Source organism: Camelus dromedarius, chromosome 24 (genome assembly GCF_036321535.1).
Source record: "Camelus dromedarius isolate mCamDro1 chromosome 24, mCamDro1.pat, whole genome shotgun sequence".
NCBI lineage: Eukaryota > Metazoa > Chordata > Mammalia > Artiodactyla > Camelidae > Camelus > Camelus dromedarius.
This window is the reverse complement of record NC_087459.1, coordinates 2,515,008-2,527,148: the sequence shown is the minus strand read 5'-3', so window position 1 is coordinate 2,527,148 and position 12,141 is coordinate 2,515,008. Positions and strand designations below refer to the sequence as shown.

At 49.1% G+C, this 12,141-nt stretch overlaps 1 protein-coding gene across 1 annotated transcript in view; it reads right to left on the bottom strand.

Moving 5' to 3' along the window:
• Positions 1 to 319: 319 nt before the first annotated feature.
• The window catches only part of EMP2 (epithelial membrane protein 2), a 35,225-nt gene continuing 23,403 nt past the window's right edge, over positions 320 to 12,141 (bottom strand). Inside the window, exons 2-5 of the mRNA XM_031433225.2 lie at positions 9,370 to 9,497; positions 8,339 to 8,429; positions 5,186 to 5,332; positions 320 to 3,924 (exon numbers count right to left, since the gene is read on the bottom strand). Of these exons, the coding sequence (XP_031289085.1) occupies positions 3,737 to 3,924; positions 5,186 to 5,332; positions 8,339 to 8,429; positions 9,370 to 9,447 (504 nt within the window). The 5' untranslated portion in view covers positions 9,448 to 9,497 and the 3' untranslated portion in view covers positions 320 to 3,736. The remainder of the gene's footprint in view (positions 3,925 to 5,185; positions 5,333 to 8,338; positions 8,430 to 9,369; positions 9,498 to 12,141) is intronic.

The window sequence follows — 12,141 nt, the reverse complement described above, 5'->3', positions numbered from 1 at the left end:
AAGACCATCGCAAAATGAAAATGTGGGACTGTTTGTCCAAATATCATTACGATTTTTAAGATGGCGGTAGCAGACCGTTAACCGAGCAGGGGGGCGCTTCGAGGCATGGGGTTGTGTGTCACGGCAGGTTACTCGTCCAGGAAGCTGACCCATTAAAGCAGCAGAGGGAGAGGGACTCATCCTGTGACCAATGGTCCATGGCTCACTGTAAAATCCACACACTGTCGTCTCGAGGAGAAATCAAATGGCCCCCTGCCACTCCACACGGCGGCTTCTCGCCCTGGACATGGGCACAGTTGGGAACATTAGAGTCCGTTGCTCTGGGCAATTTGGTTTTAAACTTTATTTTTCATGTACAGTTTCAGATTATACAAAACATAGAAAAATGGACTACTTTAAAGGCACATGAAGTAGAAAGTCTCTAATTACCCTAAAGTCACATTTGTCCCCAAACCAAGATTCAAACTTAACCTCTAAGACTTTTCCTAGCATCTCCCCATCACCACTGCCCCCCTCAATATACAAAACTATCCAACCTGCTGTACTGTAAGTAAACTTTCTCAACTATTAGCGAGTTTAGTAATTCCCATCCAGGTGGGTTTTAAATGATGCTACAGCTTCTACTTAAGCTGCCATATTTAGTGTGCTTACACAGGGGCTTGGCGGGGCGGGGCGGGGCCGGGCGGAGGGGGGCAGTCTGGGTTTCTTCGTCATCAGTTAACGTAGAGCATCCTAGGACCTCAGCCTGTTGATTAGGGATGCGCACACGCACATAACCCAAGGCAGAGAGTGCAGAGTGGGGCGGGGGATGTCTCCAGTATTCCTGCATTCAGGTGTGAGTATACACATTCATGCAGAGCAACAAATCAAGCCGTTCTCCAAACTCATTTGAACAGAGACCCAAAGTAATTTTAATGCAGATAACAAAAGGAGTTAGCCTGTCTCCATCCACTAGCCCCTCAATGAAAGAATTACAGTACTTTGTAAAAATGTCCTAACATATGCAAACTACAGTTCCCTCAAATGCCGTTGTTACCAGTAACATATTTGGTCCTAATATTTGCGTCTTGGATGTCTCAGCTCATTTTCTTTGCTGTTGTTTTTGTTCTTGAATAACTGATCATAAGCACCAAGTGAGGGCTGAATCTACCGATGGGTGAGGAAGTAGGGTATTTTCTTCCTTATGCCATCACCTCTTCCCCACCTCCCCAGGGCATGTTACACCACGGGGAGCGGGGAAAGGCAGCTCTCCTGTTTCACAAAACCTTGGCATCACAGATGGATGTGCGCACTGAATGCTAAACAGCAGTGGAGACCAGCCAGGAGAGTCCATGGGGTCATTTCAAACACTCACTCCTGAAGTTTTTGGAGGATGGAAATTCATGCATTGCTTGGGAATAAGGCTTTCCTGATTTTTGGTTCTAAGGGTTTTTGTTTGCTTCTATCGTGGCTACCAGGGAACTATAGAAAAGCCACCTGAGTAGAAAGCTGAGGCACTTAGAGCCACCTACCTCCGCTAGGCTTACGTAGCATCCTGCCCACCTCAGGGGTGTGACCCATGCTTCTACTCAAAACATGCCTAATGACAGTTTTCCATCCAGGCAGGAGGTGACCACCTGCCCTGCCTCTGGCCCCGTGACCCTGTGCTGGTGGCCTCTCTGTGGGGAGGGGCTCCTGTCTCAGGCAGGATGTCTGGATTTGCTCACCCTGTGTTTTCAGAGCCTTGCAACACAGTAAGCATTTACTATGCTGCTGAAAATGAATGAATGAGTGTATGGGTAGATGAAGGGAAAACTCAATCCTGCACTAAAGCCGTGTCTACAGTGGCCCTAGAACAACTCAAACTAGGTATTTCCCCAGTTCCACTGGACCTGGACTCATGGCAAATCATCACTCTACTCAGCTAATGGTCACTTACACGGCACCAGTGCTGACATGTGCACATAGGTCCCAGCCACACCTCCCAGCCTCAGGCCCATGATACAGGAGGAAAAAGACAGTGAGGTGCAAAGAACTTCTTCCGTAGGCACCTCCCGGGGTCCCTGCACTGCTGCTCACCTCGCAGGGCTGAGGACAACTCCCTAGAGCCCTGCTTCTCTGTACGGTCTCAGAATTGCCGGCAGCACTGGATCACTCAGACCCTGGCAGGTGGCACCCCCCGAGTGGCACTTGTGCTCACTGAAGGTTGAGAACCATGGCAATCTGGGACCCTCCCAGGGCTTCGTTCGCTGTCAGGACCCTGGGCCCCTCTGCAGAGGGAAGTGTTCTCTGGGTGTAACACAGATGGCGTTGCCCCATCAAAGCCACCTGCACGGGCTGAGAGGGGTGAAGTTCAGGCTGATCTAAATGCCTCCAGGAGCTTTTAAAAACAGGCAGGCACAGAGCAGGCTCCCTCCCGCCCCCGCGGGCCTCTCTTCTGAATCCCTGGTTGTGTTCTCTGCAGCCTTAATCGCTGTTTGTAATTCATTTTCCTAATTGGTTTTTAATCTGTCTCCTCCGTGAGACTACGAGCCCCACGAGGAGAGAGAGTGTCTCGATATGGTTTCCCCTGTGCCTTGCACAAGCATCCCATACTTTATGTTGATGGATGAATGAACACATGGCAGATGGCCCTCTGAGGCTCCAGAAACGGGGGTCAGTAGAGGCCAGGCAGCCTTAGAAGGCAGGGCAGGAAGAGAAGGGAGTGGCCTCCTGAGTTAGCGTAGGAAGGAGGCTGCAACTCCCCCCCCCCCCCCCCCGCCTCACCCCGACCCGGGTGTCTGGCTCTTGGGATGCAAGGCCTGGGGCTGGAGTTTGGGTGGTCCAGATGTGAGCAGCTGCAGAAGAGCTGGTGGAGGCCGAAGTTTGGGCCTGCAGTGGGGGTATGCCTGCCCCCCCATCTCTACACCAGATCTTTAACATTGATAGGGCAGCTCTGCTCACCTGGCCCTGGGACCGTGGTCTTCAATTTCAAGGCACCTGGGGCATCATCGAGGAGCCTGTTAGAAATGCTGGCTCCCAGGCCCCATCCCTGAATTCTCTGATTCTGCAGGTCTAGGGAAGGGTCCCAGTAGCCTGCATTTAACAAGGTGCCCTAGGGATCACATGTTGAGATCAGGCTGAGCCTAAATCTAACCCCCAGGTTAAAGATCACCTTCTCGAAGGCAAGCAGGTGACGTCAGCAAATTTCGGTGGCACTTTCTGGATCCAGCCCATTACAGGAGGGTCGGGGCTCTGGTCTGGATGTAGACAGAACACCAGGGGCCATACCTGCTTCTCACATGGAACATGGTTAAACATTCAAGGTTTCCTCCCTCACCCAGACCCCCTCACCCCACCTTCCACCGCGAATGCAGAGAGATTTGGGAAGGGAAGCTGAGGTGGGGTGGGGGGGGTTCCATATGGCCCAAAGCTAGGGAAAGCTGTCCCCCGAGACCCGGTTTTCTCCACCTCATGTCACATCACATCACATCCCCGCGGTTAAGACACATCCTGCTGAACATTTTTGCACTTGAGCATTGCTGGATTTTTGGCTTTGTCGCGTTAAGGCTTCCGGATGGGCAGGAGTTCTGACTTCCAGCCTGCCAAGTCTAGTCTCTGATCTCAAGAATGCAAAAACTCTCGTCTTCTTTTGGCTTTTAAAGGAAACAATATGTTTGCTAGAAAAACCACACACACACAAAAATTGATTATATACAAAACGGTTATCTGCACGTGGACTCTGTACTGCAGCGAAAGCGACCCCGCTCTGGGGGCTCTATTTACGCTTCCTGAGTATCAGGTACATGAGGCCGCTGATGAAGGTAAAAGCAAAGGCCACCCAGGCCAGGATGTAGGAGTAGCCGTATGTGCCGTCCGAGGTCTGGGAATACAGTCTCCAGTTGTTCTTGTGAATGTCTTCGCGCCGGTCTGTATAAATGGAAGCTGCAATCATGACACACAGGCCTGTTGGAAGAAAGCCAGGGTCCAAATAAATCACAGACCAGTGGGCGCCGGGGACCTGAGGGGACTAGGGCTGCAGCTGAGGACGAGCTTCAGCCCTTGTTATTAGAAGGTATGGATCTGTAGTCTCTTGAAGAGGTTACAACTAGTATTTAGGGGCAGAATATTGCTGCCTACCCTGTAGTCATTCTGTTTGCCATTCTGCTAGCTGAATTCACAGTTGTCTGGGAAGCCATCTCCCCAGCCCAGAGGGTAAGTCCCAGTGGATCCAGGTCACAGGTTAGCTAGACAGGAAGTAGTTTGCTTTGCAGGCCACGTATGGTCTCTGTCACAACCACTCAACTCTGTCATCGGAGCGTGAAAGCAGCCACGGACGGTACCTAAATGATGGGCCGAGCTGTGTTTCAATAATGTTTTATTTACAAAAACAGGCAGTGGGCCAGATTTGGCATAGTTTGCCAGTCCCACCTTGGCAATCCTGTTCCTGTTTACCTGTTATGGTTTATGGTTCTATGTGTCTCAGTTCTGGGCACTGAAAATTCTTCAGTGAAAAATATTACTCCCTGAAAAGAGGGAGATGAGGGAGGAGAAAGCACTTTTTTTTTTTTAATTTTTAAATTTTTATTGATTGATTGATTGATTGATTGCTATACTTTCCCTTGCTTACTGCTTTAGAAACTGTTAGGTCAGGATGAATGTCTGGAGCTGCAGCAGCCTTTTTGGGGCTGTGAGGAGGTCATCATTGACACTCTGAAGATGATAAAATGAAAAGATGAAAAGAGTGGGGGGGTTCCTGATGATGCTGCTGAGCTGCCAAACCAACTCTTGAAGGCACCTTCCACCTTCAAGCTATTTGTTATATTAAGAAAGTAAAGGTCTTTGCAGCTGAAGTCATTGTTAATTGGATTTTTCTCTTTCTTGCAGCCAAAAACACCCTGACTGAATCACCAATATTCAGAGACATTTGTGATAGGATGAGGTTAAGTACCCAGATTTTCCTCGGGGGACTTATGCCTCTTCCCTCTGTATCAAGAGAGCACGTTCTAGACAGCAATTCCTACTCACCCCATAGATCCCAGCTCACGCTTCATGTCCTCAGGACGCCTTCCCCAACCCTCTAACTAAATCCAAATACTGAAGAATTAAACATCCCACCACAGTGCAGCAGCCAACCTCTCCTCTTGAAGTCCTCACCTGCCAGGCTCCTCCTGGTGGGCAGCTGGGAAGGAAGTGTTTGTTCTGGGAAGCCCGTCGTTTTACTTACATGCCATGAGCTGGATGATGGAGGTTAAAACAAATCTCTCTCCCTGCTTGAGGCGGAAGAGCTGAAGCACGAAGATCAGAAAGGCGATGCAGCTGAGGATGGTGGACAGGATCATGGTGGCCTGCACCGCCTGTATCGTGGAGAATTCTGTGGGAAAGGAGGGGCAAGAGTGGGTGACCGAGGACCGCAGACCACCCGGGCTTCCGGAGGGCACAGTGACAGCTCCAGAGTGGGGATGACAGGAGGCGAAAAGGCACCAGGCTCCCATCTGCACAGTGCGAGCGCAGGGGCAGTCAGGAGACTTCCCGACACCCCTCCCTCCAGTGTCCGCTTGTGCGCTGGACCGGATGATCCTCAACATCCTCATCTGGACTAGGGAGCAAGAACCACCACTCTGCAGACTCCTGGTCTGGGCATTGCCCCAGACGCCTGGCTTATGGTCAGGAGCACAGTGGGGTAGGGGAGGTTTAAAGTACAAACCCTCAGGTTCCAACCTGGTTCAAGAGGCAGGGATGGGACGATTGGGTCAGGACTGGGGCTCTGTACCTTCTAAAGACCTCCAGAAGGATTCTTGAAGATACGGGGCTCACGGGGCTGGGTGACCTTCTGAAAGTGCTCCGTGGACACAAAAAGGCCTCTCCGTCTAAGGCAGTGAGCCTTGTGATTGCAATTTAGGAAAAGAGAAAGGGAGGTCTTTTTTTTCCCCCTAGATTAGCCTTAGCGAGGAGGACATGAAAGTCTGAGGCTCAGCACAGGGACATTTCAGTGGAGAAAGGAGCTGGTCCTGGGTGGAGGGCATGGCATGTGGGAAGGACACGGGTGAGGCTATGTGTAGAGAAGGGATCAAGCGTGTCGACTGGAGCCACTAGTATGGGTCTCAGTTTCCTCACCTGTAAAATGGGGATAAGCATGATTTGTAAGCACTTCAATGCAATGTTTAGAGCAATGGATCCTGGTCCATCTGGCAGCACATCAGGATCTCCTGGAGAGCATCTTGCCCCCTCCCCATTCCCTATGGTGAGGACAGAAGCCAGACCAGCACACCTACAAATACACACCGTGACTCCATTGCCATGAAGCCCAAGCGCAGGAAAGAGGAAATCACAGAGACAGAAGTTGGAAGCGGCTGCGCTCAGGGCAGGGGGTGGTGGGAACTAAGTATAAAAGGGCCCCAGGGAACTTCCTGGGGTGATGGGGATGTTCTCTATCTTGCTTTGGATGGTGGTTATGCAGGTATATACATAATTGTCAAATCTCTGAATTCAGTCCTGAAGAAGTGGGCATTTTCTTGTTTGTAAATTACAGCTCCATTAAAAATAAAAATCCTGCAGGCTACCCTGAGGTGAAAGAAATCAGAATCTCTGGCTCTGGGATCAGACAAGAGGCGGGTGGGGCAGGCCAAGTCCTCCAGGGAAGTCCAAGGTGGGGCTGAGGTCGTGACCCTCTGGCTTAGAACAGAGAAGTGCTTCCCAACTTGGTGCCACCCCAGGACTCACCTGGGGGCTTGTTAACAAGACACATTCTGAGGCCTCCTCCCCTGAGATTGCGATACAGTCATTCTGGGGCAGGCACTAGGAATTTGTATTTTTAGCAAGCACCCCAGGTGACAGGGCAAATATGGGAAACATGGCTGCTGCTGTGGACTGAATGTCTGTGTCTCCTCAAAACTCACATGTGGAAATCCTAACCCCCAATGGGGTGGTATCAGGAGGTGGGGTCTTTGGGAGGTTATTAGGTCATGAGGGTGAAGAGACAGCTGAGAAGTATTCCACTGTATACGTACACACCACATCTTCTTTATCCAGTCATCTGTCGATGAACATTTAGGTTGCTTCCATGTCTTGGCTACTGTAAATAGTGCTGCTGTGAACAATGGGGTGCATGGCATTGTCTTGTTTTGTTCTTTTGGTTGGTTGGTTGTTTTGTAATGCTTTAAAAATGCAAAAGCCATTCATAGCTCATTGGACTGAATCTGGCTGGTAGTTTGCTGACCCCTGTTCTATGAGTGGAAAATAAGAGGTAATAATTGCACACAGTGGATGTGGTACCCAAACGACAGAAACCTGGAAACATTGCCACAGAGGACGGCCAGTGCCCTCAGCTGACCACGCACCCTGGCAACATTAGGGCTCCAACAGGGAAGGATGGCTGTGGCCAGGGTCAAGGGTTAGCAGAGCAGATAGACAGACGGAGCCAGGTGGCGGCACGGACGGCATTAGGTGGTTTAGAACACAGGCTTCCGAGCTGGTCACATCTAGGCTGGAATCCTGCCTCCATCACTTACTCCTGACTCTGTGACCGTGGGTTTCAGCCCCATGCCTCAGTTTCCCCATCTTAAAACAGGGCCAATGGTCCCTGGCGGATCGGGCTATGAGATCACTTACGTAAAGGATTCAGCCCAGTGCCTCGCGGTAAGCCCTCAGCAAACAATGCCTTCTACTGGTATTTTTGGTTTTATCATGAACGTTGATATTGCCACTGATGGGCTGGTGAGACTTTAGGACCCCGCGAGCAAGGTGCTGGAGGCCAAAGTGCCTCTTCCATCTGTTCTGCAACAGAAAATCGAACCGTGGGCTCCACAGTGAAGGGGGGGGGTTAAGAACATTTTCAGGTGGGATTTCCTGTATTTGCGAAGCCCTTCTGTCTGCTTCGGCTCGTGCCCGAGGCGGCCGTGGCAGGGCCAGTGCTTTCACCTGCGTTTACAGCAGAGGATGCCGGGCGTCTGAGCGCTCACGCGACCTCACCCAGCTAGGGTCACACAGCCCACAAAGGAGCCCGCTCTCGGGCTTCTGCCGAGAAGAGACACAGGTGTCTCTGAGCCAACTCAGAGGCAGGGCGTGGACAAAAGAGGAGGGGGAAGATTCTAGATGAGGGCTGAAGCTGAGAAAGGGTGAGGAAGGAGAGCGCTTGGCCAAGAGAGAAGAGAAGGGTGGGGCGTTGCCAGGGTTGGTGCCCGCTGGCCTCTGGCTTCTCTGCCCCTCCCGGCCCCAGCTTGTGCTGACCCTCAGCCCTGCTCCGCGTGCCCTGGGCAGCAGCCAGGCCCCTCTGCGCAGGCTGGAGAGGGAAGGGGGGCAAGGAGTCAGACCGCAGGGAAGCCTTTCTCCCAAGGGGTCTTTTTTTCCCTCAGGGCTTTCCAATCAGTTTCACACTCACCTTGAAAGGAGTCATCGATTTCTGTACAGTTTGTGTTGTTGACACAGACTCTCCAGATATCCACAAAAAACTCCTCTCCTACCCACCAGGCCTGTGACACAAAATGGAAACACACGGAAAGGCGTCTGTTAATTATAAAAACACGGGATTCCTAATCTGGCGCAAAACAGTGAGAATTCGGGATCCGTGCTTCTCAACCTGTCGTATGCACGCAAATCATCTGGGGGTCCAGGAAAAATGCAGATTCTGATTCGAGAGGTCTGGGAGGGTGGGCTGAGAGCCTGCACTTCTAACAGGCTCCCAGGTGACGCCCCCACTGCTGGTCTGCTGAAAGGGAAGGGAAGGTCCCTGGCCTCAGGGGACAGGCCTGGGCGAGGAGGTGCGGCCCAGCTGGTGGTTGTAAGTGCAGAAGAGGGTGGTGTCAGAGGGGAGGGAGGTAAGGATGAGATCTGGGGGCGGGGAAGCCTGTTATGGATGAAAGATCAGACAAGACTCTCCTACCTTCTGTCCAAATGCTTTCATTCCTCTCTGTGCTTCTGTTGCTCTTTTGCCCCAGAGGGCCTTCCTTCTGCATCCCATACACCCAAAGACTGGAATCTCCTCCCCCCATCCAGTCTGCAAACGTTCACTGAGCTCCCACTATGTGCCCAGCACCAAGCACAACTCCTAACTCATAATAAACACTGTATGACTCACCACCCAAAATGACAATAGTGCCGAGGTTAAGAAAACTTCCTCAAGAGGGCTGAATTTAAGCCACATCCTCAAAGGACATCCTACAGGCAAGGCATCATGCCAGGCTCTGCGGGGGAATCAGGGGTGAGAGGCCCAAAGTCCCTGCCCAACCAGACTGACATATGGGGTGCTTCAAACCCCACACTGAGCCCAAGAGTCCTCAGGCCCGGCAATGGGTGTGCCCTGGAAGGGAGGATGACCCCAAATTGCAATCACCTTGGAGAAGTTCTCAGTCCTGCTTCTATTGACTCTAGGATCCAGGGGTTCTGGGATGATCAAAAGGAAAGGGAACTTACATTGTCGATGGTGGCAATGAACAGCAACGCCGCGGAGGTGATGTGGAAAACGATGATGAAAGCCAGAAGCACCAACATTTTCACGGTTGGGCGTGGAGAAGCGTTGAAAGCCCAGAGGAAGAGACGTGCTAAAGAGGGCGAAAGAAATTCAAATTTATCAGCGACAAAGCAATAGGAAAATGAAAAATAAGTGAATTTTCATGGGGCTTCAGAACATCTTAAACAGCTCTTTCCATCTCTCCTTTGCCTAGAGACTTATAAGACAAGGTCTGGCACGAGGAGCTGTTCTTTGTTGCATCCAGATGCCAAATACTCCTTGTAGAGGAGAAGGGGTGAGGACCGATTAAAATCCCTGATTCAGAAAAGAATTGCAAGTCTTCAAAGCTGAACACCACAGGCACCAGGGCAGGAAGGAATAGCTCTGTGTGTGTTAAGATTCTGTTGCCGATCTTCTGCCCACCAAGCAGTGCCATAGGGATTTCACAGCACCAGAAGAGGCTCACTGTCTGAGTATTCGTCACTACAGTCCCTGCTGTGTAACAAGGCAAAAGTGATCAGATAGGAAAATACTTCCTAATGATCTGACCATTTATAAAATTAACCCCTACTCAAACACCCCTCAATATCTAACCGCATCTGAATAACGTCCAACCACAAAATGCAACCAATGTGTGGCAGACTGCTGCAGTTTGATTTTCCACTCTTTGGTCATGAAAGGACAATATTTCCCGGCCTCCCCTGCAATTAGGTTGGAGCCTTGTGACTAATTCTGACCAAAGGGCTGTAAGCAACATTAGTATTCGCCACTTCCGGGCTGGCGCATTTCCCGGCTGAAGAGCAGGTATGATTTCTCCGTGCTCCCTCCCCCTGATGGAGTAGCGGGGTTGGTGCAGCCACGACATGTTGAAGCCTCACACTTTGGACAGACACTGTGACTGGAACATATTAGTCTTTGGATGTTAAACCCCTGAGATTTACTAAGGTGAATTTTTTACTAAGGTTGGACAGTCTGAGTAATATAACAACAGAAAGCGATGACAAAGTGAAACTGGAAATTTTGCAAAAGAACTAGGGTTGTATCAAGTTGATGAAGGTGACACCGGACAACTGCTCAAAAGGCACCAGAGGGGTTAATACGTGAGGATCTGTCTGGGCTGAACTAGCTAGCAATAAAAGAGAAAGTGGATAAACTTGAATAATGTAAAAAAAAAAAAAGAAGAAGAAGAAGAAGAAAGCAAAGAAAGAAAGCATTCAAAAGAATGATCTGAGTATCGAAAGGATTAAAAGACGAGGAAGTCTTTGAACATTTTTGCAAAAATGACCATCACCTTAGTCGAACGACATGCAAATGTCAAATGAAAATGTCACATGAGCCAATCCAGTTGGACAAGTGAATGCTACCAAACCCCAAATCAACACATGATTCATTCTTCTTTCATTCCAATAATCTGTGACAAGCTACTATTACTAAAATTTTGTAGAACATTAATTAATTTTTAGTTGCACTTTTAAAAACAGAGTCCAACCCAGACCTTGTTTTCGCTATTTATAACGACATTGTGTTGCCAGTTTTAAGTGGATTGATTTTATTTTTAACAATCTCTTTCTCTCCCTCCAAACACACACACACACACACACACACACACACACACACATATTTCCTCTCAATCATTTGAGAGTAAGTTGCCTACGCCATACTTTCTGTCTAAATATTTTGGTGTCTATCTCTGAAAAACAAGGACATTCCTTTATATAACTACAATATTGATGATCACAAAAATTTCACTTTATACAATACTAGTATCTCAACTACAGTCCATATTCAAATTTCTCTAATAATCTCAGTAATAGCCTTAGCTTTTTTTTTCCCTTCTGGTCCAAGACAAATCGAAAATAATGCATAGCATTTTGTTGTCATGTCTCTTCAGTCTCCATTAATCTAGAATGGTTCCTTGGCCTTTCTTGGCCTTTCATGGCATTGATATTATGTAGAGTATTGTCCATTTAGTTTATAGACTGTCTCTCCATTTGTTTAATGCTCCCTAATGAGTGGATTCAGGGTATGCTTTTTTGGCAGGAATACTGCATATGTGATGTATCCTTCTCAGTGTGTCCCACCAGAAGGCACAGGATGTCAGGTTGGCCATTCCTGGTGATGCGAACTTTGAAAAAGGGTTAAGGTTCACCAGATTTCTCCATTGCACATTTTTCCTTTGTAATTAAAAAGTAATTTATGGGGAGGCATTTTCAAACTCTGAAAATGCACACAATTTAAAATTTTACCATGAGTGACATTTAGGACATTCACAGAGTGGTACATCCATCACCACTGTCTAGCTCCAGAACATTTCCTCACCTTGAAAGGAAACTTTGTACCCATTAAGCAGTCACTCACCATTCCTCCCCCACTTAGCCCCTGGCAAATTACAGATTTAATCTGCTTTCCATCTGTGGACTTCCCTATTCTGGACACTTCATAGAAATGGAACGACAGAAGATTTGTCCTTCTGTGTCTGGCTTCTTTCATTTAGCACAACGTTTTCAATGTTCAGCCATGTTGTAGCATGTGTAGGGAGATATTTTGAGTTGATGTAAAGGTCCAATCTCTGATCAAAATGTTACCCCAAAAGTTTGAGCATCCACTAGTATTTCTAAAATAGAATCATTTAAAAGAGACATTTTCTGATACCAACTCTCCCACAAGAGAGAGTTGCACTGCACACAACCCTCCACCCTCGCTCCACCAGCCCTCCTCTCTGGCCAGGCTCGCTC